Genomic DNA, 27,944 nt, shown 5'->3' on the forward strand with positions numbered 1-27,944 from the left:
TCTTACCATTTGCAATGATGGGGATGGAACTAGAGGGTCTTATGCTAAGCAAAATAAGTCACTCAGAGAAAGACAAATACCATACGATTTCATCCATATGTGGAATTTAAGAAACAATACAGATGAACATATAGGAAGGGAAAATAAAATAAGATGAAAACAGAGGAGACAGACCATAAGAGACTCTTAACTCTAGGAAACAAACAGGGTTGCTGGAAGGGAGGTGGTGGGGGGGGAGGGGGTGACTGGGTGACGGGCATTAAGGAGGACACGGGATGTAGTGAGCACTGGCTTTTGTATGCAACTGATGAATCACTAAATTCTACCCCTGAAACGAATAATACACTCTCTGTTAACTAAATTAAAATTAAAAATTAAAAAGTAAAATAAAATTAGATTACTTTTATGAGAAGTTTTTTAGAAGATCTTTGCAAATAAATAATAATTACCTAAGTATAAAAAAAAAAGAGAGGTTGGTTTGGGGCTGACTGAGAAGCCAGGGACTCTCTCATTAGCTCTGAAATCTGACCTTGTCACCAATAAACTCCAAGCCTACTGTCCCCATGCCAAGACTGACTTTGTCACTTCAGAGGGGACGGGAAGAGTAGCCGCAGTCACAGTGTGGTTTCCATGAAACGTTCTCCCGTTGCCAAGACAGTGCGCTGCTCCCTACTTCCCTGTGCCCATGAAAATAAGCACACCCTCGCCGTGGGCAGCCTGGACCCCTCTATCCTCGCAGGCTAATTTTCCCGACTCCAGAACTGCCAGTATGTGTCTAATGTCCATGATCCTGAGTGTCTTCCTTCTGCGTGCGGCTGGCGTATGGTTTACTGGAAAGAGCAATAAGGGAGTTTATTGGAGAACAGAATTCTCATCTCAGCTTTGGTAACTTCCGTTACCCAGGAGAGTTGACGTTTTCCGAGCTTTGATTTTCTCAGGGGTAAAGGGGGCTGAGCACACACTCTCCAGCCACCCTCCCGAGTTGTGTTGGGAGGACTAAGTCAGATAAGGCCTGTTAAAGTGTTTTGTAAATTGTAGACTTTATACAAATGGGTGTGATTATTACGCACCTGGTGAGAAGAAAGTGTCAGAGCTCTTAAGAAAGGGTAAGTTCTGCTCTGGAAGGAGGTTAGTTGTCTCTTAAAAATGGGGCTTCTGGCAATCCTACCAGCGAGGGACTGGGGAATTGCATTTGACAACAATGTGAGAGCAGTTCAACATCAGAAAGTTTACTCTTCCAGAGGAAACCACTAAGAAAAAAAAAGGTGTGGAAACACTGATAAAAGTTGGGCCTAAATACCAAAACTCTTTCTGATGTCTGTTCTCTGGAAGATACTATTGATGCAAAAGTAGAAGAGACAAAAACAGAGCTAAGCTGTCATTGCAGAGTAGTCTACGGTCTGTCCCTAAGCTTCTCATAGTTTGAATGTTCTGCATGCTTTTTCAACCCTGCACACCTGGCAGGTACGTACTGTAGAATCAAACAAGTTCTCCAGACTTTAAAGCACAAAATATATATATATATATATATATATATATATATCCTGAACAAGAAAGATTTCTTAAAGTTAGATTTGCACAACATGAAAGCTTACTAAGGAATACTCCTACTCCTAAACACGCAGACAGTCTTCTTGTATTGCCATTTAGATCTATCATTCTGATTGATCACTGTGTAGTTGGCTGTTATTGGGCCTAATTTAACCCTATACACTCACACATCCATCTACTCTGTCTATTGTACCTGACATTCTACAAATTACTTACTCATGCAAATGACGACCTAAGGCAACCTTTTAGGATATTCGTGTTTAATTATACAAATGGTCCTTGATAAATAAGATTATACATCCTTCCATATGTTTATTCCCTCCTTGATGAAAGGAAAATTTAATTTTCATGCAGATTTGGTGGGGACAGTGTTTAAGAATTGCTGAGTTTTATGTAGTCTGCAGATCCATTCAGGTTGCAAAAACTGACAAAATCACTCTGCACTCCACGCAGAGACGAGGAGCTTTTCATTAGCCTTTAATCAGCCTGCTGCACTCTGAAATTAGGGCTCCTAATCGGCTCTCTTTGTGTTCACATGGCCAAAGGCAAAAAAAGAGGAAGGACCTGCTCTCCTCTGTGATTACAAAGTTGCAAGATCCAAGTTTATCTCATTCTGTTGTGTTTGGTTGCTTTGGGTTGCCAGCTTCTCTTTCAGCCTGAAGTTACCTTGCTTTTGAGTGGTCTTATCGATTTCTCTTTGGAGGTCTGGGCAGTGAATTCAGCAGGAAAAGCCCCCAGTCCCTGGACATGGTGTAAAACTGGGCCTGCCCCCCCAGAAGGTCTCAGGGCCCCCACGTTTCATGAAGTCTCTTCCACCCAAGCGGTGGTCAACATCAGCGCCCCTGGGAAGCCCAACGGAATCATCAGTCTCTACAGGCTGTTCTCCAACACCAGTGGATCAGAGACAGTGGTGAGTAGCAGAGTACTCTGAACAAAAATCCAGAACTGGTTAATTCTGTAAAAATAGACTATGGCGCCCTGGCCGTTTCTTCTCCTTGAGACTTCTTTCTTCCCCCTCTGTTCTCCATTACCCGTGATGAACTCAGCACAAAGATCATTGGAGAGAAATGGTGAGTGTTAGGAAGCATACAGAAACTATGTAAGTATTCAGGGACAGAAGTGCTAAAGGTGTTAAAGACTCCACAAATGTAAGAAACCTAGGACTATAGCGACAATTAATTTAATTTAATTGGAAAATGCATGTCAAGTATTGACCTACAGTAACAGGCCAACATATGGCCATTGGTGGTGTAAATGTTAATATGAGAAGGAAAAAACAGAGCAAAGACTATCCTTGGATTCCCCTTTCTGACATGAGCAGATCTCTAAAAACACACTGAAAACTCCGTCTTTCTTTGGTGACTTCAAGAAAGTTCCAGCGCTTTAGAAGAGAGCAGAAGAGCTTAGCCAACACAACTCTCGCTCCGCTCTTTGTGCATTGGCACGTTTGGGGTACATGAGGGAGACACACCGGACAGTTTAGAGAAATCATCTTTCACACTGTGTTTTAACAAAGCCGCTGGCTGAAGAGACCCTAACAATGAACTAGACCAGTTCCTACATTATTTATACAAAGAGCCTGACAGCCAGAGGGAGGAAGCGTCTTCTCTGTGTGTAACACTCTCATGTTTCTCGTACATGTAGATTATAACTTTGTTCACACACACAAAACAACCTCATGGACAAGTTGTGCAGACCCTACTATGACATTATAAATTATTTAGAACAATTTGGGGAACAGTTTGGGTCAGTGTGGAGAAGTCCTCTGAGGCCAGTGTTCCAGGTATTGAAACACAATTTCAGAAGACAACTTGCAAGGAAGGAGGTCTCGTATTGAATGTTAAAAGAATATTAGCATATTTTCTACAGGGCTTCATATTCAATAAATATAGATGATGTAAATACAATCAACCCTTGATTATCCATGGTTATAAAATGATAATATTAATAAACTAAAATAATTTATATTTAGAGTGCATTGTATGCATTTTTTAAATAGCAGATAACTCTTCTTAATTACATGTTGCTTGTGTGAATGTAAAAATTCGTATTCCAGTTTCTGAACTCTTTTGTTCCAAAGAGTTCTTAATAAAACCACAATGAGATAAAAAAAAAAAAAAACATGTTCCAAGTAAACCAAAAAGTTTATAACACAATAAAGATAGTTGAGAAAAAGAATGTATTTCATATATACCAACACCGTTGGGGAAAAGATAGACTTTCAAGCTCTGGCATATACATAAAATACAAAAAACATAACATATACAAATACATAAATTATATTTCAAGTCCTTAAATATTCACTCTAACATGGATTTGAGGGAAATTTTGGCCCAAAAAACACATACAGATAACAATGACAAAGTATGGACCTTCGTGAATATTGACTACAAATATAATTGAAATACAGATTTTGTTTTTTGAAAAGGCATTATTCTGACGGTCACAGAATTTGATCAGTATTTTGTGACTTTCTGTTGGTGGGAACGCAGGCTGGTGCAGCCACTCTAGAAAACAGTATGGAGGTTCCTCAAAAAGTTAAAAACGGAACTACGCTATGACCCAGCAATAGCACTACTAGGTATTTCCCCAAATGATACCAAAATGCAAAGGGATACATGCATCCGATATTTATAGCAGCGTTATCTAGAATAGCTAAATTATGGAAATAGCTCAAGTGTCCATTGACTGATGAATGGACAAAGAACACATAGTATATATATATACTGTGTAGTTGATTCAGCCTTAAAAAAGAATGAAATCTTGCTGTTGGTGATGACATGGCTGGACCTAGAGAGTATTAAGCTAAGTGGAATAAGTCAGTCAGAGAAAGAAAAATACCATATGACTTCACTCATATGTGGAATTTAAAGATTTCATTTATTTATTTGTCAGACACAGAGAGAGAGAGAGCACGCACACAAGCAGGGGGAGTGGCGGTAAGAGGGAGAAGCAGGCTCTCTGCTGAGCAGGGAGCCCAATGCAGGACTTGATCCCAGACCCTGGGATCCCTTGACCTGGGATCATGACCTGAGCTGAAGGCAGACGGTTCACCCACTGAGCAACCCAGGTGCCCCTCATATGTGGAATTTAAGAAACAAAAATGATCATAAAAGAAAGAAGGAGAGAGGGAAACCAAGAAACAGACTCTTAATTATAGAGGACAAACTCCCAGAGGGAACGTGAGTGGGGGTTGGGGGGGATACATGAAATAGGTGCTGGGGACTAAGGAGTGCCCGTCCTATGATGAGCATGGGGCATTGTATGGAGGTGACAAATCACTAAATCCTACACCTGAAACTAACGCTACACTGTATGTTGACTGGAATTTAAATAAAAATCTGAAATATTTTGTGGGGTGCCTGGGTGGTGCAGTCGGTGGCACTTCTGACTTGGTTTTGTCTCAGGTCATGATGATGGGGTAGTGAGATCGAGCCTTGCGGAGGGCTCCGTGCTCGGTGTGGGTCTGCTTGGGATTCTCTCTCTCCCTCTGTCCCTCCTGTGGCGCACTCTCTCTCTCCGTCTCTCTGAATAAGTAAATAAATCTTTATATATTTTTCATTTTTATAATTTTTATAATTGTATTTCATTATTATATATATTTTTTGCATGTTTTATGTCATATTCTATCATCTTTCTATAGGGATAAACACTATTATGCCTTGCGATTTCTGTCCTGTTAGGTCAAACTTCTCTTACATCATCACATGTTTTGCGTGGTTAAGTTAGGCCTTTCCAAGCAGCCTGGCCATTCCAAGGGCAAAGGCACTGCTAATGGCTCCGGGGCCTCTCCCAGGGCACGGAGCAGGGCCCTCCCTTCGTAGGACCTGAGACACGGGATCCGCAGGTGTGCGTCGTCGGTGACCCGCGGCCGGCCTCACGGAGTGTCCCCGTCTCCCCACAGCTGTCGGAAGGCGCGGCGGCCCAGCAGACCCTTCGCGGCCTGCAGCCCTTCAGCACGTACTCGGTGGGCGTGGAGGCCTGCACCTGCCTCGACTGCTGCAGCAAAGGGCCAACCGCCGAGCTGAGAACTCAGCCTGCTCCGCCCGCGGGACTGTCCTCTCCGCAGATCCAGGAGCTGGCCTCGAGGACAGCTTCGTTCCAGTGGAGCCCGCCCCTGCGCCCCAACGGCGTCCTCCAAGGGTAAGGGACCGGGCGGGAGCACGGACGAGCCGCGGCGAGGCACGTGCACGCGGAGCTGCCCCGTGCGGCCAAGCAGCCCGTGCTTGTTGAGCAAACACTACAGCAAAACAGACGAGTCAGTGGATTTGAGTCTTCATGTTCCCTGCCAAGTGTTTAAATCACAAAATCAACTAGATAGAAAGGCGAACGACCACACTGTCTTTAAGTAAGAAAGATGATGCGGTGCGTTTGCATTCAGTGAAGGAGGCTCCCCCTCGTGGTTCCCTGGAATTACTCCTTGCGGAGGCCTCAGCTGGAACATGAGCAACGGAATTTCCTTGATCCAATTTAAGACGTTGTGAACCGGGGCGCCTGGGTGGCTCAGTGGGTTAAAGCCTCTGCCTTCAGCTCAGGTCATGATCTCAGGGTCCTGGGATCGAGCCCCGCATCGGGATCTCTGCTCAGCAGGGAGCCTGCTTCCCCCTCGCCCTCTGCCTGCCTCTCTGCCTGCTTGCGATCTCTGTCAAATAAATAAATAAAATCTTAAAATGTCATGAGCCACCATTTGGAAAAACAAAGAAGGTATTTCACTCAAAATCATCTGGACAAAAAGATATTGTTTTGTTTTAGTTGGTTGGTTGGTTGGCTGGTTGGTTTTCATTTATTGGTTTAAAAAAAGACATTCTCTATTTTCAGCAGAGGAGAACGGTGTTACACTCTTCTCCGAAAAGAGAGACCTGCCCTCCCTCTACCAGCAAGGATTGCTGGGACCGCATCCGTGAGCACGTGCGAGTCTGCCCAGCTACACCTGCTGCTGCTTTACGCAGAGGGTTGCGGAGAGCAGTTTCCCGCAGGTGTGACTCAGAAAGAGCTGGTGGTTCTGTGAACACAAAATGTGTCCTCACAAAACGTACCCCGTTTTCAAAGAAAGTGACACTAATCTTACGCCTGCTTTCTCCTTCTAGCTACGAACTTCAGCTCCACGTGGCTTGCCCTCCGGATTTAGCCCTGCCGTGTACCCCCAGCCAAGCAGAGACCAAGTACTCGGGGCCGGGGCCCACGGCCCGCCTGGAGGGCCTCCAGCCCTACACCACCTACAGCCTGCGGGTGGTGGCCCACAACGAGGTGGGCAGTGTGGCTTCAGACTGGATCCGCTTCATCACCCAAAGGGAACGTGAGTAGAAGTGCTGCCACCATCAGCCAGAGAGGTAGGGGGTAGCCTGGAGACACTCGTTGTTGTTGTTGTTTTAACGATTTTAATTATTTATTTGACAGAGAGAGAGAGCTTGTTGGCAAGGAGGGGGAGCTGCAGGCAGAGGGATGGGGAGAACAGGCTCCCTGCTGAGCAGCTCCCAGTTCCTGAGAAGGCAGGCACTTAACCCACTGAGCCACCCGGTGCCCCTGAGATTATTATTATTATTATCTTTTTTTTTTTTTTTTTAGTTTGCCACTCCTTTTCTTTTCAAATTACATGGCATGGAATAATCCAGAAAGCATTTCCAGAAAGCATTGAGATATGGCACTGTCAAGAAAAGCAGAACAATTAACTAATAAATTGGGGCCTCCTTACATTTTTATAAAATAACTTCTTTTCAGAATTTATAAGGTATATGTATCCATTGTTTAAAAATGACAGATACAAAAATAGGGTACCTGGCTAGCTTGATCAGAAGAACATGCGACTCCTGATCTTGGCGTCATGAGTTTGAGCCCTATGTTGGGTATAGAGATGACTTCAATAAATAAACTTCAAAAAAAATAACAAATACAAAAATACTAAGAATAAAATTAGTAGGGGCACCTGGGTGGGTCAGTCGTTAAGCATCTGCCTTTGGCTCAGGTCATGATCCCAGGGTCCTGGGATCGAGCCCCATGTCCGGGGGGCTCCCTGCTCGGTGGGAAGCCTGCTTCTCCCTCTCCCACTGCCCCTTCTTGTATTCTCTCTCTCGCTCTCTGTCAAATAAATAAACAAAATATTTTTAAAAAGAATAAAATTAGTACTTATAGTCAGAACCAGTTACATCATGTGCAGGGCACAGTAGAAAGTAAAGTTATGGGGCCCCTTATTCAAAAATCACTAAGACTCTCAAGACCGTGACAATAGAGCATCAAACTAATTTCATGACTTTATGTGAGAGGCCCAAGCACCTGTGCCGTTCCCACACCCGTAAAGCCAGTCCTGCTTATAATCCCACCACCCAGAGGCAACCACATTAGTATTTTGGCATAATTGATTCCTTTAGTCCTTTTCTCATGCAACTTCTATTATGTGGCTGAGATCATACTCTAATGGAAATTTCATAGTCTGCTTTTTATAGTTGACATTATTTTATTTGCATTTCCCGTGACATTAAAAAAGCTTTAGCCACCAAGTTGAATGGCTTTATAATTTTCCATCCTATAGAATTGGTCGGACATTTTAGTTGTTCTAATATTTTCCTTTACAAGTGTGGTGAGAAATTTCTTTGTGAACCCATCTTTGAATGTCTCATCATCTTTAAATTCAATTTCAATGAATGGAATTTACTGTATCAAATATTTTAATATTTTAAGGCTTTGGATACTTATCACAAATAGGCTTTCCAGTCATATTGTATTAAATTATAATCTCATCCTCAGGGTTTGGCATTGGCATTTCTTTTTTTTTTTTTTTCTTAAGATTTTATTTATTTATTTGACAGACAGAGATCACAGGTAGGTAGAGAGGCAGCCAGAGAGAGAGGAAGGGAAGCAGGCTCCCTGCTGAGCAGAGAGCCCAATGTGGGGCTCGATCCCAGGACCCTGGGATCATGACCTGAGCCAAAGGCAGAGGCTTTAACCCACTGAGCCACCCAGGCGCCCCTGGCATTGGCATTTCTTAAAAGTAAGAGTTACACATTCACAATAGTCCACTGCCTCATACAAAGACCTTAATGTGACTGGGCGACATGGCAGGATGTTAGCAACACGTCACTCAGAGAGGCTTGGTCCTGGCACTGTTCGGGGAATTTACAAATAACCCTCAGCACAAGCCGATGAAGTCAATGCTATTATCCAAATATACAGAAAAGAAGGCTGAAGCAGGACCGTGGACCATACATGACAATTCCAAGATGCCGTTCACGTAGACCAGAAACTGATCAGAGGCTCTGGAAGCTGCACCATGAAGTGATCCCAAACCAAGGCCAGAGCTGAAGTCACCTGCCCATTGCCACCCTAGACAGTGAAACTGTTACTCTAAGGTCAAGACCCCCCAGCTCAGCAGCACCCTCAGTTCCACTGTGTTACCCTGGTCTGTCAGAAAGATTTCAGACCTCCTCTACCCTGCTCAAGCCTCCCACATCTTCCCACCCTTCGCCCCCTGCCCCGACCCCCACCCCCCCACACACACACACACTCATCCTATCCTCGCCCGCCTCTCCTATATTCTCTGCAGAACTCCTTGCCTCCAAATTCACCAGGAAAAGACAGGTCACCAGTCAGAAGTTTGCTCCTTTCGCACCCCAGACCACCACACTCCCCTGCAATTGGTTTCATTTCTGTCTGCAACGAGGACGGTGGTCCTTCCACCTGAAATAATCCCACCTCAGCTTCAAAAACAGCCCCTTCGCCGCTGACCATCCTCCTCTCCGAGACCTTCGGTGTATCCCAGTTGGAGTCACAGCTGTTTCTCTCCCCCACGTCCCCCCTGCTGCCCGCCGCACTCCTCCCTTCACAGCCAGACTTGTCTCAAGGATGCTCTTCCTGTCTTTGCCCATTGTCTTTCCTCCCATTTCCCCCTTTAACCTCCTCCAGACTGATTTTCACCTCGTCACTGCATGAAATTCTCTTCCTCAGTTTGCCCTTGACCCCCAGAGTGACAATCGGGGGACATTTTTCACCCTCACGGACTTCTTGGGAACATTCAAGCCTGAGCTTCACGGTTGGCGGGTCTGGGTTCAGATCCAGGGTCTCCTGCCACTAACTGACATTAAGCAAGTTACTTAGCTCCTCAGAACCTGAAAAATTAGCAACTAATTCTTACCAGATGGTTTTGAAGATTAAATGAGATAAAACACATCAGGTGCAAAGGGCATAGTGGCTTTTCCTCTTTTCTCAGTCTCCAGATCCATTATTTTTGACAATTTTGGTTGTTTAATTACTCTTTCCTCTGGAAGATCTCTGTGTCCTACAAAGCAAATAAAGCTCCTCTCTTTCTATTTTCGTACTGTTTACAAGTCTCCTCTTTCTTTATACTGTTACGAAGGAAATCTACTGAATTAAGTGACAGAAAGAAGCCACAAATACAGCAGTACATTCCATTGTGATGTTGGACAAACTTTGTGTTGGAAAAACAGATATTTAAAGAGGGTTTTGTAGCCCTGATTTTTGTATTTGCAGAAATATTTCTTATGGCTTTATAAAAAGGTCTTATTTTGAAAGGTAAGAATCAAAGTTGTCTCGTGGTTTAAACCCCGGGATGACCAAAGTATAATTATTCCTTATTTTGTTATATTTCCTAGCATCAGCAACAGATGGGTCTAATTTCTATAGGGAAAAAAAAAGGGTATCTAATTTATTTACATCACTCCCTTTTTTTCTTTTCTTAAAAGCCAATTTAGTATATAGATGGATCTTAGTGCTGTTACAAATGTATTGATTATTTTGGAGAAAACAAAATCTCATGAAATAAATCTCTTCTGACTTGACAAGATGATATGGTAACCCTTCATTTGTTTCTGCAAAAATTATTCATTTAAAAGATGAGACTCAGTTACAGATTGTTTTTCCTTTGTTTTAGTAAGGGGCTGAAAAATGGAAAGAGAACATGCACACCAAGTCACTTCTGTCTCTGATATAATACTTAGGAGACCCGAACTTGATGATATACTAATGTACTATGCTATTGATTGATTAGTCAGGGCAATGAATTATTATAGTAGAATTGCTATTTGCAAGGCTTTTTAACTATCTTAGAAAACAAACTAACGGTTCAAGAAAAAGCTTTAAAAATAAATGGGTGCCAAAAGGACATAATTCACCATCTAAGCAGTTTCGTTTGGAGAAAAAAAAATATATTAACTTCATCTAGTCCTTGGGGCTTTGTAGCAATAAATATTGATTCGATATGAAAAATAGCAATCTGCTGTAGTTAATAGTGTTAAGGATACTTTACCCGTTAAAAGAGGGAAAATGCAACAAAATATGAGCTCCAGGGCTATGTTGGTAAGCACAACCATTGTATGTTAATAGTTTTATTTCATAAAACACTGCTCTCCATTGATTTTTTTTTTTTTTTTTTTTGGAAAGCAGGTGCAACGTTGCTGAGAAAGCATTTCACACATGTTCTCATTGGTGAACCCCCCATGCCAGGTTTCTTTAAAAAAAAAAAAACACTGTGGGGCGCTTGGGTGGCTCCGTGGGTTAAAGCCGCTGCCTTCAGCTCAGGTCATGATCTCAGCATCCTGGAATCGAGCCCCGCATCGGGCTCTCTGCTCAGCAGGGAGCCTGCTTCCTCCCTTCTCTCTCTGCCTGCCTCTCTGCCTACTTGTGATCTGTCTGTCAAGTAAATAAATAAAATCTTTAAAAAAAAAAAAAAACACTGAGAAAAATATAAAGGGTTCCAGCAATCCAATTTAGGGGTGAGGGGGGCCATATTAAAAAAAAAAAAAAAGACCTATATATACACACATGTACTCCGAGGTAACCATTTTTAGAACATACAACTTTCTCCCCACAGTGCCCCAGTACCGAGCCCTGTTTTCGGTGGACAGCAATTTGTCTCTGGTGCGTGTGGACTGGAGCGGCTCTTTCTCGCTGAACGGCCCGCTGAAGGAGTTCGTGGTGACCGACAGAGGCCAGCGTGTGTATAGCGGGCTCGACACCACCCTCTATCTACCCAGGACGGCGGACAAAAGTTCGTTTCTGACTCCCATTCCATAGCGCGTCAGGACCTCTGGGTCCCCGCCTTGGGTCTGTCTGGAAGGTGACCAGAGAAGGGGGAGGGTCAGAGGGAGAAGTAGACTCACCGTCGAGCAGGGAGCCCGATGCGGGACTCGATCCTGGGACTCCGGGATCATGACCTGAGCCAAAAACAGTCACTTAACCAACTGAGCCACCCAGGCACCCCAACACCTGTACCTTTTGGAAAGAACAGGTGTAGACCATGTACAGAACAACAAGATACACCGTGTATTATCCTTTATTCTTCTAATTCTTCTTTTGGGGTTTTTTTGTTGTTGTTGTTATTTTGTTTTGTTTTGCTGTATAAGCTCTAAGCTTCTTCAGTTCTGTTATTTATAAATATATACTATTATTACACTGATGATAAGCTATTTTTCTTGGCAATTTTAATATTAGAAATAAGTTTGCCTGTTAGATACAACCTCACAACTTGTGCTGGAAAACTGTTTCCAGACTTTCCTGTGCTGTGAGACGCTGCTCTTCAAAGAGCCTGCCCGTTCTTTGTAGGTGTTCAATGACTGAGGCATGTACCTTTTCTCCAGCCTTCTTTTTCCAGGTCATCTGCACCACAGATGAAGGAAGTGTTAAAACGCCTGTGGTCCAATATGATACCTCTACCGGATTTGGTAAATGTGCAACTCCTATTATATTTAGTATAGAGCGTGTTCATTTTTCTAAAGAAACAAGCATATGTTCGTTTCTACATACTTGTGCTAATATATTAGCATAGACTATATGGAAGGAACTGTGTTAAGTATTATAAGAAATATTTTTAAAGGTTCTCATGGAAATTACATCAGGCAAGGAGTTAGGACATGTGGTACTCTTAAAATATCAAGTCATTGAATTATATACACAGAGAGATATGACTAAATTCTCTTCTGCACACAAATCCTGCCGGTTAAGAGCTAAATGACTTTGTTTACCAAAAAAGTGCTTTATAGAGGAAGTCAGAGAAAAGAGATCAGAGGAAGAGAAAAAATACTCTAATGCCAATATGTGTTGATCATAGAGATAATATTGCAGATTCAGAGCCTAAAATGGAGAATTGGAGAGATTTCTCTCTTGTATTGTCTGTAAAAGATTATGATTGATTGTTATTACCAAGTAATTTAGCTGAAGAGATGAAATTGTAATTTTTATGGAGCATCTTTTAAATTGAGTTCTACCTACAATCTTTGAATCTAACATGTTTAATACTTTACAGTTTCAAAGGGCGAGTTAGAGAAATGCCAGATCTTTTCCATTAGAACAGAACTGGGACTGATACCTTATTTTAAATTCCAGTAACTAATATCATATCAAATTTGTGTGCATGTATAGTTAGGATTTTTTAATACAAATGTCCAAAAATTCTGAAACACAGGTAAACATACATATTGTTATCAAGGATAATTTCAATCACTATATATATATATGTGTGTGTGTATATATATATATATGTGTGTGTGTGTGTGTGTGTATATATATTTCTATGATTCCAGACTTAACATGTCTGGATGCCATGTACAATTTTGTACAATACCTAACACAATTCCACATAGTCTATCTCATTTCGTTTCATAGCTGTTGTGGATTAGAGTAGACTTTATTTGGTTTTTGGTTTTTGGGTTTTTTTAGAGAGCATGAGAGGCGGGGGCAGGGGGAAAGAGAGAATCCTACGCAGGCTCCATATCCAGCTCGGGGCTTGATCTCATGATCTCAGGACCCTAAAATCATGAACTGAATCTAAATCAAGAGTCAGATGTTTAACCCACTGAGCCACCCAGGGCCTCTATTTGGTATTCTTTTAGCAACTCCAGTGTTTCCACAAGTGGAGTGGACCGATGGAGGCCTAAGGGACACCAGAACTTACCCAAGAATGCCCGCAAGCTCATTGCTAAGATGAGAATTGGAATGTGGTTTCTCTGCTGACCCCTGGTCCCGTCCTTTTTCTTGAGCAGTGGTTCTCAAATTTAAGTGTGCGTAAGAGTCATCTCCGTGTGCTTGTTTATTACACGGTTTCCCAGGCCCCTGGCAGAGATCCCAAGTCAGTAGGGCCCAAGAATCTGCTCTTTCAACAAGCCCTGCCCATAGCATTGTGTGTCAACTATTATCAGATTTTAAAAATCAAAAAGCAAACAAAATAAACAGGCCCCACCCAGTGATTCCGATGCAGAGGACCCAGATGACAAGTTGAGCAAAACCACATAACCTAGATTGAGCCCCTTCCGAATCTAGCCCATCCAGTCTCCGAGGTCGGGGCGAGTACGCCTTCCCTGGGGCAGGCAGTCACCGGGCAGGGACCTCCTCTGACACCACTGGGGTTTTTCTCTGAAGTCGAGTCAGCCACTGAAGTTCCTACCCTGACCCATGTGATGGGTGGGATCCCTTGAAACCAAAGGGACTTTGAAAAGAAAACTGAGAAGGGATAAAGACACACCATCCCGATTTTTTTTTAATTTTTTTAAAAATTTTTACTTTGTTTTTAATTTGTTTTTAAATTTTTAACATATACACCATCCCGATTTTAAGCTCTCCATAAAAGAGTGGAAGCCTGTACTCGGTTCCTGCATACAAGCAGAGGTTTCCATGGGTGAGAGAAAGAACACCGAGGACAGTGAGAAGTTATGAAAAAAGTCCAAGTGTATTGTCCAACTAATACCCAGAGTCAGCTTTAATTTTGCGACGGAACTTTTAAAATGTTCCTGTTCCCTTCCCTGAGGCAGCCTTGAAGCGCCAAAGTCTGGCCATCCTCATTTCCCTCCTCCTGTTCTGAGGGCTGTTTGCTTTCCGTGGCTTCCCTCAGGCAGGCTGCCCTACATTCCCTGTGTCCTCCCAAGCAAGAGGCCCACTGGGCCCATCAGATCTGTTTCTGGAGTTACAGCCCCGTGCCACGCAGAGGAAATTCAGCTCTTCCCACAGACAACCAAGGTTGTTGGTTTTTTGTTTTGTTTTGTTTTGTTTTTTTTTTTGGTTTTAAATTCAAACAACACACATTGATTCCTAATTAGGGGAATTCCTATCTGCTGGAACTTGGTAGAGCTTCGACTCCAAGTCTTTACTTCTGAGATAGAGGAGCAGAGTGACGTTTATAACCACAGAGCTGTCGGAGGTCCGGTTAGGATTAGCCAAGTCGTGCGGCTCCTCTTAGGAAGCTCAAAATTCAATCTCAGTCACCTTCTCTCTCTCTCTCTCTTAAACCTCCTCACCCCGATTCTGAAGCCCTTCCCTTCCAGTGAAAGTGTGGGTGTCAAGTGTCCAACAGCCGGCCCCCGCCCCACCGCGTCCTTGAGGACCTGCAGTGGGGGAGTCGGTGCCGATAGCGGGGAGGCCCTGGCCACTGCACCTGTTCGCCCTTCCTGCTCTGGGCCACAGGCACCTGCGCCGGAGGAGCATCTCTGGCTCCCAGCCCCCCCCCCCCCAGCCTGCGTGCCTGCTGCTGCATCCACCAGCTTCTGAGCCCGCCCTGTGACCCCAGTCAAGGGTTTGCTCCTTGGGGTACATCAAACTGAGCACATTCAGAGGAAGTGTTGAAAGCAAAGAACTTACTATTATTTGTTACATGTAAGGAGACAGGGAGAAAGCTCTGTCTCCCCCCGAGGGAGCTTTGACTCAGTGCATTAGGGGTGGGCGCGGGGGTGGGGGGTTACAGAGGCACTTCTGGTTCAGTTGGACATGCCTAACACATTGACATGCTGGGGCCAACATCGTATGTTCAAAACACGGCAGAAAACTCCACCCTTAGGAAGAGATCTCGGTATTATAATGAGCTAAAGATGACTTCGGGACAACTCCGGGGGCGTCTGTCTGCGCTGGTGCTCCTCCAGGCCTGTTCCAACGCTCACGTAAGGGGCTCTCGGGCGAAACGCCCGCTCGATGGTCCCCTGGGCTGGAACTGTTCGTTCTGCAAAACAAAACACATTTCTCCCCAGCTCTTGTCCCTTCCCCTTCTCCCTTCTGCGGAGAGGGTGCAGCCCTCTTCTTTGAGTAACTTCCCGTGACATCCCAGCCAACAGCCGCAGCAAGTGGCTGGGCTGGAGATGATCTCTGAGCCCCGCTCGGGCTCCTGCCCCATTTTCTTGACGGCGCTACGTTCTGCTGCCCTGCAGGGAGCCCCGTGAGCCTTTCTCCTGTCTGCCCCGGCTCATTCCAGCTTTCTGCACACCCACAGACGTAGAGCCGTGGGCCCAGCACAGGGTAAATAGTTGCTCATTCAACATGAGCTGCTGTGATTAGCCTCGCGTGCAAAGAATCACATCGACCGAACTCGAGACACTTGAACAGAAATCGAGAGTAAGTGGTCCTGTGGCCAAAGGGTTTCTTTCCAGGGGAGGCTCTCTGAGGGACTTGAGTGATGACTCACACAGCCTTTGCTGTGTCACAGAGAGGCCAGGGTGCGGGAAATCAGAAGGCAACATGTTGGCAAGCACAGGCTGTCAATATCACAGTAGAAAACGGAATCTGGGGTTTCTAATCCAGTTTGGACCATACGTCTCAGGACCATGAAGTGAGGGGCCTGGATCTCCTCAGCTTTGATGGGATGTATCCAGAAGGTTCTCTGCAGCGACAGTGGTAAAGCTGGGCCGTGGCGAGAGTCCACTGCTCAAGGAGAGGCTTTGCGCTCAGGGCACACAACTGTGAGGCAGGTACTCCTCGAGGTTACTTTGGTGACCCCCCTGAGGATCCCCTCATCCTCCTTCCCCCTGTCCTCCTTCCCCCCAGGAAACGTGCAAAGGCAGCAGTGATTTCCATCCTGAGCTGTGTGTGTCCCAGAGGTCTCCCGAGGGCTATAAGCTTCTCCCTGCCACACACGGCACCATTTTCCCAGCCCGAACTCAAGTACAAACAAGCACCGTGAGACAAACTGCTTTAAACTCCTTTCCAATTTACTATCAAACATCGGGGCAAGGGGGACGCCTGGGTGGCTCAGTTGGTTAAGCAGCTGCCTTCGGCTCAGGTCATGATCCCAGCGTCCTGGGATCGAGTCCCACATCAGGCTCCTTGCTCCGCGGGGAGCCTGCTTCTCCCTCTGCCTCTGCCTACCACTCTGTCTGCCTGTGCTCGCTCGCTCTCTCTCTAACAAATAAATAAAAAAAAAAAAAAAAAAAACATCGGGGCAAGGGATCACGAAACTGCCTTCTGAAATAACACTTCCCCTTCCCGTCCCTGGGTTTCGCAGGCCCGGTTCTGACGACTCCTGGAGAAAAGAGAGGATCGGGGAGCAAAAGCACCGAGTTCTACAGCGAGTTATGGTTCATCGTGTTAATGGCGATGCTGGGCTTGATCCTGCTGGCCATTTTTCTGTCTCTGATACTACAAAGAAAAATCCACAAAGAGCCATATATCAGAGAGAGGCCTCCCTTAGTGCCTGTTCAGAAGAGAATGTCTCCGCTGAGTGTCTATCCACCGGGGGAAACCCACATGGTAGGTCTCCGACGCTGGGCCCCGTTTCCCTATCACTGGGCTGGAATACTTGCTTTTATTTAGAGGGAAATATTTCCGGAGTCATGGTAGCAAGGGACTAGACGACAGTTATGTTTGATAAAATACAGGGTCCGAAAAAGGCTAATAGAGACCTTATGAAGAGAACACCGGAGAGCTTTCTCGTCCCTTCCTCCATGGGAAGACACAGCAAGAAGACAAGAAGACGCCCGTCTGTGAACCAGGAAGCAGGCACCGACCGGCCACTCCATCAGCCGCCACCTTGAACTTGGACTTCCCAGCCTCCAGAACTTGAGAAATAATTTTTGTTGTTTATACGCTTGCCAGTCTATGGGATTCTGTTAAAGCAGCTCAAAGGGACGAAGATACCTGGGAAGTTTTTTGGTGTTTTGTTTTTTTTTTTTAAGATTTAATTTATTTACTTGACAGAGATCACAAGCAGGCAGAGGCAGGCAGAGAGACAGAAGGGGGAAGCAGACTCCTTGCTGAGCAAGGAGCCAGATGTGGGACTCGATCCCAGGACCCTGGGACCATGACCTGAGCCAAAGGCAGAGGCTTAACCCACTGAGCCACCCAGGCACCCCACCTGGGAGGTTTTTAAAAACACCATTGCTTGGGCCTTATCCCAGCAACTCTGATGCCATTGCTTTCAGGTGGGGCCTGGGGATTGGCATTCTTTTGTTAAACTCCAAAAGCGATTCTCTGGTGCAACCAGGAGTGACTATTTCTGCTCTAACACTGTAAATCAGGAGATGGTGGAGAAGAGCTGCATATCGAAATCACCCGGGGAACTTACAGATTATTTAACTGTGCAACTTGAGTTGGGGGCTAACAAAAAAAAGGGGGATCTAGGGAGAAACTAAATTGCAGGCAGTGCTCAGTTTGTCCCCTGCCTCTGACACCCGGTCCACTGAGGGTGAGTGGCTTCTCATAGCTCCCAACCACCCACTCCCAACATAGGAAGTCAGGCAAAGGTTTGGGGGTGAGGCCACATGTTTGGTAGTGCAGGGGGATCATTGCCCAGAGCACTCGATGACAGGATAAAAGGTGATTGGAACTGAAGTTGCACTCTGGTGTGGGGCTGGGTCTATCTGGAGGAGGAAAGGCTGCAAATTCTAATTCCCACCAGATGCCAGTCCTTTCCAAGCCGTGCATCCAAAGGGCTACATCTGCCTGAGAAATCTCCTTTTACCCAGTTTGCACAAAGGTTGAGCTCATGGCCAGCCTGTGCAGCTAAAACCCTGATTACCACTTCCACCGTGGGGGGGGGGAGTTCTTCCACAATAAGCAGTTTTAGAGCTGGGTGTCCTACGATTCAACTCAGTTCTGACTCTACTGAGAGATGGTGTCAGATTTTACAAATCAAGGGTTCAGTTCTCCAGGACTATCCCCGCCCCTCAACTTTAGACACCAGTCACAAGTCCAGGTTGCCACCGGGGCTGTCCAGGTTGTGTTCGGTGTATGTGCATTAGAAGATTCTCACTGAAGAGCAGATACTTTACAGTTTTTCCTTGTTGAAGAGGAACTCTCTCTCTCTCTGAGGAAGCCGTGTCCTTAGACGAAAGAAGCACCACCACTTCTGGAGTTCAGAAGTACATGGAAGAGCCCAGAAGATCTGAGATCCCTCTCGTCTGAGGACACCGGCTAAATCATCCCTGGGCCATATGGGACGCAACTCTGGAAGAGAAACTCCGGAGCTCTGCTGGGTGCCTCGACTCTGTCATGTGAGGTGTGCTTCTAGGAAGACTTCCCCACCTTCCATTATTGGATCTCCTTTCAGTGATCCAGTCTCCTGTCTCTTGACCCAAACCCTACAGGCAGGCACTTCTGCCTCTTTAGTAAACTTCACGAGGAGGAATCCAGTTTTGTCCACTTGGCTAACTGAGGGATCAAGAAGCAATCCCATCATTTCAGCGGGAAGTTACTCTGGATGGTGCCGTTGCTCACGGTTCTCATGAGTCTTGTCAAGCTTTGTCTCATCAAAGCGAGGCCCGTGAACTGTCAGTATCAGCATCACGTAGAAGCAGGGCCTGAAGCTCTGAGAAAGAAACCAAAGGATCGGCTACTTCAACCAGCACTCGGGAAGTCAGATGCTCAGTGAAGTCTGAGAATAGCTGTAGATGAGCGCAAAGTATAACACATAGAATACAATTCCGGTAAGCGGTGTGTATAGTCTCGTAACCAATGGAAACAGGTTGGGGGGATTCCATGATTCCACTTATAGGAGGGATCTAAAAGAGCCAGATTCATGGAAGCAAAATATGGTGGTTGCCAAGGTGGGGAGGGGAAAAGGGGGAATTGCTTCTTAGCAGGTTTTATAAAGGTTCAGTTCTGCCAGATGACGACATTCTAGAGATCTGCTGTACGGCATTGTCCCTATAGATAACGACACTATTATTGCCAGTCTGCTAAGAGAGTAGATCTCATGTTAAGTGTATTTATCATAAAAAATTTAAAAACATGGAAAAACAAAACAAAACAGGTGGGGGCTGCTGATTAGCCCTTGAAATCCCTGCAAAACAAGGCCAAGCTGCCTCTGGGACTAGACTTGGACTTCAGCTGGGATGAGCAGACCAAAGAATTGAGACACCCTCCTCCCATGAACTCCTCACCACTGGGGAGAAGCTGAGTGGCTCCCAATGGGTTAACTTTTGCTCAGTGGCCGAGGGACATGTGAAGAGGGGAAGGGCTGGTGGGGACTGGCAGGCCACCAGCAGCTCCGGGTCCCCACACTCGCTCACCCTCAATATTGAGAGTGTCAGTCACAGGTCCTGGAGGGTTGGCAGGAGTGAAATCTGGAGTGTCCCAGGACCCTGGACAGTATTCTGGAACCCACTGAAATCCTAAATTTATCCTACCCAGGGAATAACATGTACTTGCAAGCCTTCTTCTGATGCTTTAAAAAAAAATGTTGAAAGTAAACCGCTCTTACAAAGTTGGAAGAATATTAGTGAAAGTTAGTCAAACAAAGGAGAGTAGAATTTGCATTAGTAGAGCAAAATAAAGAGCCATTGTTGGTGTCCCTGAGCTCCAGAAACAATGGCTAAGATTCTGAACAGGACCAGGCGGGATTCACCTGCTCCGTGTTTCAGACTGAGGTTCTTTTCACTTGGGGAAGTGGGTGAAAGCTATCCCTGCAACACACACACACACACACACACACACACACACCCTGAGATGCCTCTCAGAACGATTGTGTGATTATGCTATCATTGGAGAAACAAAGAATTTGTTTTATGGTCATTTCATTTGTTCCAAACACTAACTGATGCCTCCCCATTTGTTCTCAGTTTGACTCTGTGGCCGATATATCTGATGTGTCAAGCAATGTGACCCTAAAAAGTTACACCATGCACTTTGAGGTACCTCTGTGTGCTGCATGAACGCATGATCTTCTGCGTGATGTGTTGACTGCACAATGGAAAGCAGGAACATTCCATTGACTGGACGAGCTAAATCAAACCTCAGAGGTTTACAGTGGCTGGATTCTCTGACAGCACCTTCTAGGTTCTGACCTTGTAGTGCCTTTGTCTTTCTGATGTTAATACCAGACCTGATTTATTTTGAAGGCTGAATCTTACAACAAATAGAACAATATGAATGAGAAGAGAGGGTGGGAAGAGTCCATTTCCCTACACAAATCCAGGAATTTTGAAATATAACACAACCGTGCTCACTTGGCAACCAGGAGAGACCATTATTATTATTTTTTTATTTTTTAATAATTTTTTATTTTTTTGTAAACATATAATGCATTATTAGCCCCAGGGGTACAGGAGAGACCATTATTAACGTTGCTCTGGGAAAGCATTGATCTCAAGACACAGGCTCTGTGGTGACACGTCTCAGGAAGGGATTACTTTGTACACCCAACCTCTATCTCCTTCACCCACCGCTTTGCAAAGCAGAAGCTCTTATCCCAGGGAACAACAGCCAGAGCACTAGGGCATGAACTCTCCAGGTGCTAAGAATACTGGGTGTCTAACATGACTCCTACTTCCTCATCTCACCCTTAACCAAGAAACCAGGGGCCACAGTATTCCAGATAAGCTAAGTTCTGCAGTAGGATATGGTGTGTTCCTTCACTGACAATGTGTGACACACAATTTTCTGTCCTATTTCAAGCCCATTTTCTTGAGACTCTAATTACCAACAGCGACTTTCGTTTCAGGGGTTAGCGAACACCAGAATCCCCCGGTCTGGGACACCCATCAGCATTAGGAGCAACCGGAGCATATCCGTCCTTCGGATCCCAAGTCAGAGCCGAAGAAGCCGCACCTGTTCCCAAAGCTCCCTCCAGCGCAGCGTCCACCAGCTCACGGACATTCCAGACAAGAAGGTCTTGATTGATGACTCACTGTGGGAAACCATCATGGGCCACGACAGTGGACTGGTGAGTTGATTTCCTTACCCAGAGCCTTTTTTTTTTTTTTAAAGATTTTATTTATTTGTCAGAGAGAGAGAGAGCAAGCGAGCACACAAGCAGAGGGAGCAGCAGGCAGAGCAGACGGAGGGAGAAGCAGGCTCCCCACCGAGCAAGGAGCTTGATGTGGGACTGGATCCCCCGACCCTGAGATCATGACCTGAGCCAAAGGCACATGCCCAAGTGACCGACCTATCCAGGCATCCCAAGAACCTTTTTTATTTTTTTAAGATTTATTTATTTATTTGAGAGGGGGCAGGGGAGAGAGCGTTTATGAGTGGGGGGACAGGCAGAGAGACACTATCCAGCAGACGCCCCACTGAGCGCAGAACCCAATGTGGGGCTTAGTCTCATGACACTGAGGCCAGGACCTGAGCCAAAAATGAGAGTCTGACGCCTCACCGACTGAGCCACCCAGGGACCCTCCTTATCCAGAGCCTTTGATCCACCGCCCAAAAGGTATTGGTAAAGAGACGGCCTGGAGCTTTCTGTACCTCATTGATTGTTGCCTCCTAGCGCTCTGCAAGGGAAGAGACAGGCGGACGGTGACTGGGAACACTGGAATTGGTCTAAAAGAAAAAAAAAAGCAAAAAAGCAAAAGAAGTGCATCATCTTCTTCCTTCTGGTTTGCGGTTAGAGGAGAAAGAACGGTTCTTTGATAGGCTCAGTGGCTCTTTTCCAAGAAACTCAAAGTCATGATAAATAAGACTTTGCTGTGTATGAACTTCAGCCTTCATGATTTCAGTCCAGTGGATACAAATAATCGACCCTTTGAAAGTTAACCCCACTATTATCTAATATTTGTTTAAGTCCCTAGTAGCTGAAATAGATAAAATCCTAGAGTTTTTACCAACCATCGAACTTCTGCCTGGTGCCAAGTACCTGGGCTTCGGCTAGAGAACCCGTCCCTTTGGGGCAGTGAGCCGGTAGAGCAGCCCGCTAAGACCGCACCTCCTCCGCGTGCTTCTCGAGGCAGAACTCGTCACCTCCATGTCTTTCAAGCATCTGCTTCTGCTTCTGGACCCTGGCACTCCTCTCGGTTCTCATTTTTCCTTCACTGAAAGGTCGAAGACTTCCACAAAGACTTTCTTAACTAACCTCAAGGAATACAGCAGATTTCCTGGCTCCGGGTTCCAGTCACAGGGAAAAATAGAATAAAATGCACTGTCCTCCTTGGCTGGTTCAGGACGATGTTTTACAATATGCATTTTGAAGTTACGGGCCTGCTTGACGTTGTGAAGGCTCTTGAATTCCCGGATTCCATTCCAGATCTGAAGTTTCTAAATGGAGGAATAATTACATTAGGTTGAAACACAAGGGATTGCTAATTGATCACATTTGACATGCAAAATGGCGAGTTTATGGGAGACAACATGACAACGTAATTGAGGGCTTACATGCCTATGTGTCCCCACCCAAGGATACACAGTCATTTGTCAATGGAATTGGTATCTTGAAGCCATCCTTTGATTACAGAGCCCTCAGTCCTCACTGTGACACTCTAGTGCCAGTTTTGCTTGCTTTTGACAGTAGCAGCAATAGGCGATGTGCGAGGCAACTTGGCGAAAGCTTTGGAAGTTGCCAGTACTTGAAAAATCATCTGTTCATTATAACGTTATAAACACTCTTACTAGCCCGCTTCGATAAATACAAAATACAGTAAGAGAGTGGGAAGCAATGGAGCAAAATAGCATGCATTCTGTCTCTTCTGCTTGCATTTTGAACTAAATCTTGGTTTATATCACGCATATATATATATATATATGTTATACATATATACATATATATATAAAAACACAAATAAAAATATAAAATAAACATGAAAAATATAGTCTCCCCACTTTACAGATGAGAAAACTGAGGTTTAGAAAGGTTGAGGTATGGCGCACCGTAACACTCAAACGACATTTTGGATTAGTCCACAGTTCATGTGTACATGTGATGTGATCCTTTCTTTAAGGTAAACTTAAGGGAAGGGCAGTCTCGAACCACGCCTTAGAGTTTTGAGCATAGGATGTTAGCCTTTAACAAAATACTTACTGAGTACTTTTTATATTAAATTGATAGAACTATCAACCGATGGCCAATACTATTAACAGTGAATGTCCTAATCAATGGTGATTGGCTTATTTTCCAGTATGTGGATGAAGAGGACCTGATGAATGCCATCAAAGGCTTCAGCTCTGTGACCAAGGAGCACACCACGTTCACCGACACCCACCTGTGAAGGCTGGAAACTTGCAACACAGAAACATGAAATGCCTGCCCCACGCCCCATCCCCACGGGGCTGTCACGGACTGACATACCATATATGCTAAAAAGCCATTGCTTCTTCTTATTCTGTAATCCTTTTTAAAATAACAAGGATTGTTTTTGAAATTGTTCCTTCTTAATAGAGGTCTGTTTTTCTGGTGGTCTGAAATAAGGGGTACTGTCAGTATGAAAATACTTATTTTGCTCTAATTTTGTGGAAGCTTAAATAAGCATATAATTTTCACTTGGCTCCAACAGTGACTCCATTGGTTAAATGAATAATTAGTGACAATTTCAAATTGGCCCACAGTTGTAACAAGTAAGTGAAGTTACTAGTTTAAAAACAAAGCAGGTTTTCTGAGAGGATGTCACTACTGCTCCTTTCAGTCCCTTTTTCCCATTCAATCCTGTAAGAACATGATCCTGGACGAATAATTCCAACGATGATAGCTACAAAATAAAATTCGAGTTTCAGGCCAAGCTGAATCAGTTACAGAACTGCACTGAGGGATACACACTGGACTGACAGTCCAATTTGATGACAACGTTTAGAGATAAGTATTTACCAAACTTAATGGGAAAAAAAAAGTTTTCATCAACCTTTTGACAGAGCACCACATAAACTTGTAAACCTCCGTCCTTGTATTTCTGAATCTTCTGAAAAGGACTAAAGAGCTATTTCCCACATATTTTACATGGCTTTGAAACTACAGAACTTTCCATAAAACTCTGTCAATTCACTGATTACCCCAGGAATACTGACATCTTTAACTTAGCACCTTTCACTTGGTTAAATATTTGCATTATTTAATTAGCCTATGTGGAATTTTAAAAAGGCACATTTTATGCTCCTTCCAGCTTTGAAATTGTTTAAATTAACACTTACACATAAACACAAGATGATACATAACCATATAAATCCTACGTATAGCTACGTCTATTACTCTGTACTATATCCCTTCATTTCAGGGACCTCACTGTTTTAGCCCTAGAGTCACTAAGAGCGGGTGATTTTCCACAGTTCCAATTTCCATGGGTCACAAGTTCTGTCATCTGCTCTACTTGGATTAGTCATTGGTGAAAGTCCTACAGTAAGACATTTTTTCCCCAAGTTATCAACATAAAATTAAAGGTATTCAGGTTTGTTCTTCATGGAAAACAATGTTAGAAAAAAAAAAAAAAAGTCTTCCTTATTCTTAGAGGTCTACTTAAGGATCCCAGGAAACTATTTTGAATCTCTAGGTCTCATACACAATTGTCTGACAGCATTTTGTGAGTTAATCGAGGGGTAGGTGGATTTTCCCAAAAATGAACTGGCAAAAATCTGTAAAATAAGGGATAACCTTATTCTGGCTCAAAACAAGCCAGACTCTGGATTCTGGGGTACTGAGGCTTTCGCCACATCTGTGGAGGAACAGCTCGTCAGACTGACCAACTCCGAACAAACCTTGCCAACTTAGTGTCAAAAGCACAGACCAGTATTAAACACAAGTTCTGCCCCCTCCTCAGAACTACATTAAGCAAACAAATCTGAAATAACTATGCGCCCTTGGCAATGGATGTACAAATTATAAGATTCTTTTTTTCTTGCCAAGTTTTATACTTTCTAAAATGGAAACACAGGATTGGCTAATTTAGTTTACTGGTTTTAATACCATTTGTTGATTCTGGGTCAAGTAGTTTAAAGCTCACTTCACAAATGAGTCTTAACCAAGCCTGAGTTTCTGAATCACACGAGCTACTTAAGGCCTATAGGGGAAAAGTGTTTTCTTTCCAGTCGTAAGCTTGCATCTTTATCCTTGGTCTACTCTTCTGCAAATATGATTTGCTGGTTACAGGTGGATTTAGGAGATTGAGGTCTTTCTCATTTTTGAAAAATTAACTAAATACCTTTATCACAATTTAAAACTTTTTTTAAGTGGTTTCCTCACATTGCTACTTTTTTTTTTTTTTTTTTTTTTAAATTCATGAGAAACAGAAAGAGGCAGAGAGAGAAGCAGGCTCCCCACAGAGCAGGGAGCCCAATGCGGGACTTGATCCCAGGACCCTGAGATCATGACCTGAGCCGAAGGCAGATGCTTAACCAACTGAGCCACCCGAATGCCACCACCACAGCGTAGAACCTAAAGAACACAGAGAACTGCAGGGGATTTTATATTAAATCATTCTCCATTTAACCTAATTAGACATTTAGTTATTACATGAATTATTTTCGCTGCATCGTTTACATTTTGATCCCATAGCTGGACAAAAGCCTGTATGGCTCCCACCAAGAACATTGCCCCCTGCAACACTCTGAACCTGACTTTCACCTTTTCCAGAGAAGCCCAAGGTTTTGTTATTTGCGCTGGTATTGTGTCCGCAGCCTCAGTGACGTGTAGACTCATCCCTAGGGATTGATTCAGTTGTCTGCCACGGGGCTGAGGCATCAGAGCTTTTCTTTATTTTTATGTATGTATTTGACAGACAGAGATCACAAGGAGGCAGAGAAGCAGGCAGAGAGAGGGGGAAGCAGGCTTCCCGCTGAGCAGAGAGCCTGATGCGGGGCTTGATCCCAGGACCCTGAGATCACGACCCGAGCCGAAGGCAGAGGCTTAACCCACTGAGCCACCCAGGTGCCCCAGAGCTTTTCAAAGCCTACAGGAGATCCAGGGGTTCTGGTGTCGAGAGTCAGTAGCGAAAGTCGGAAAGCAACCCAGAGGCACGCAGGGGCTGAGCTGTTAGCTGTGCTCAGGGATTGTGCCCCTGGGGTACACCACAAAGGAGGACGAGCAGGTCTCTACGACTCCTTTTAAATTGGTTCTAAATCTCCCGACACAGGTCTGACCACTCCCAGAGGCCACCTTCCCAGCTTCAGAACTACTGTTACGCCTAATATTAGCGGTTTGATAAGAGTGTGCAGCTATGTTTTTATAATCTCTATTAAAAATTTTATTTATAGATGAGATGTTGTTGTTTCCACTAAATGGAAAACCTAAATATTAATGTCTGTGTACCTGATGCTGATCTTAAAGTCATTGCTGTCATCAATAGAATTTAGCTCGAACAACCTGTAAATAAAACATAGGCCAGATGGAGTGATTCAGGGATAAGGAACTTAATGATGTCACATCCGAGTAGTTTATTTCCAACACACAAATATCATGTAAATTCATCTCAAGATGGTTTGCTTAATTTTTCCACGTAAACAAGGTTTATGAAAACACACCAACAGCTCTGAGTTATAATGTACACATAAATGATGATAAGGGTGAGCCCATTTCATAGGATGTTCTGATCTCTCAGCCACCAGTGTCCGTTAGAATCAACTGTGGGGCTTTTTTCAAAGCGTGGGCCCCACCCGCCAGATTTGAACTTGACAGGTCTGGAGGCCCCGCCAAGTGTCCGTGCGTGACCTGAGGTGAAGGCCGCGTTATCGGCCTTGATGAGGAAGCCAGGAACAAGTCCACAGGCTCCCGAAACAGGCAGACATGGGCTCAAACGTTGGCTCGGCAGCTGACAAGCCTTGTGGCTAAGCAACTTCTCCTCAGTGATCTCCTCTGCGAGCTGCGGGCGGCAGCACCTCTGCGGCCGGTCCGTGAGGCCTTCCGAGGCCACCCTGAGATACAGTTAGCGGAAACACTCTCCTCGTCGTGACAATTCTAATTCCGGTCCTGCTGTTCACCAAACACGAAGGAGACGGATTCAGCTCAAGTGTTTTCAGGGACAGAAACGCCTCCTGAGGTAGGCAGAAGGAAAACGCTGAGGCCCAGGAGGGCTCATCCGCTCCAGGCGACAAAGCGCCAGGCAGGCTGCAACCCCCGCCACAGCATCAAGGTTCAAACTCTCGGAAGTGAGAGAAACAAAAAGATCTGCCTCCGAGGAGACGGGCAACCGGCAACCGGCAACCTGCGCTACAGCGAGCTGCCTTCTCGTGGGCTTTTACTGTGCAATAGTCTCCAGCTCCTCCCTCCCCCGTGGCCTTTTACTCTTGCAGAAGGCTGGTTAAATACAATTTTTTCCACTCATTTTCTTACTCGCCCACCCACCTTTTACCTGACCGTGGGAAGGGGGAAGGCGGCTACGGAGATAATGGCAAATCCTTAGCGATATGGCAGTGATGTTGGGCCCGGCCCTCCCCCTCAATGAGAGTCAGTCAGCCCTGCGCCTCTTCCGCTCCCCCTCTGCCCTCGCCCCTTATCATCGCCGGGAGGAGACCCCAGCCAACCTTGTACGTGTACTTCAAACAGCATAACTACTCCTTAAATA

General features: G+C 44.9%; 1 protein-coding gene across 2 annotated transcripts in view; it reads left to right on the top strand.

The window, feature by feature from the left end:
* The window catches only part of USH2A (usherin), a gene marked incomplete at both ends in the record, with an annotated part of 700,457 nt that extends 676,788 nt beyond the window's left edge, over positions 1-23,669 (top strand). For both annotated transcript variants that reach the window (XM_080825193.1, XM_080825194.1), the window contains 8 exons: positions 2,255-2,461; positions 5,456-5,694; positions 6,639-6,847; positions 11,372-11,548; positions 12,138-12,221; positions 16,757-17,001; positions 21,191-21,412; positions 23,580-23,669. In XM_080825193.1, coding sequence (XP_080681319.1) covers positions 2,255-2,461; positions 5,456-5,694; positions 6,639-6,847; positions 11,372-11,548; positions 12,138-12,221; positions 16,757-17,001; positions 21,191-21,412; positions 23,580-23,669 — 1,473 coding nt within the window. The remainder of the gene's footprint in view (positions 1-2,254; positions 2,462-5,455; positions 5,695-6,638; positions 6,848-11,371; positions 11,549-12,137; positions 12,222-16,756; positions 17,002-21,190; positions 21,413-23,579) is intronic.
* Positions 23,670-27,944: the final 4,275 nt, after the last annotated feature.

The sequence above is a fragment of the Martes martes genome, assembly GCF_963455335.1.
Source record: "Martes martes genome assembly, chromosome: 15".
In the NCBI taxonomy this organism is placed as follows: domain Eukaryota; kingdom Metazoa; phylum Chordata; class Mammalia; order Carnivora; family Mustelidae; genus Martes; species Martes martes.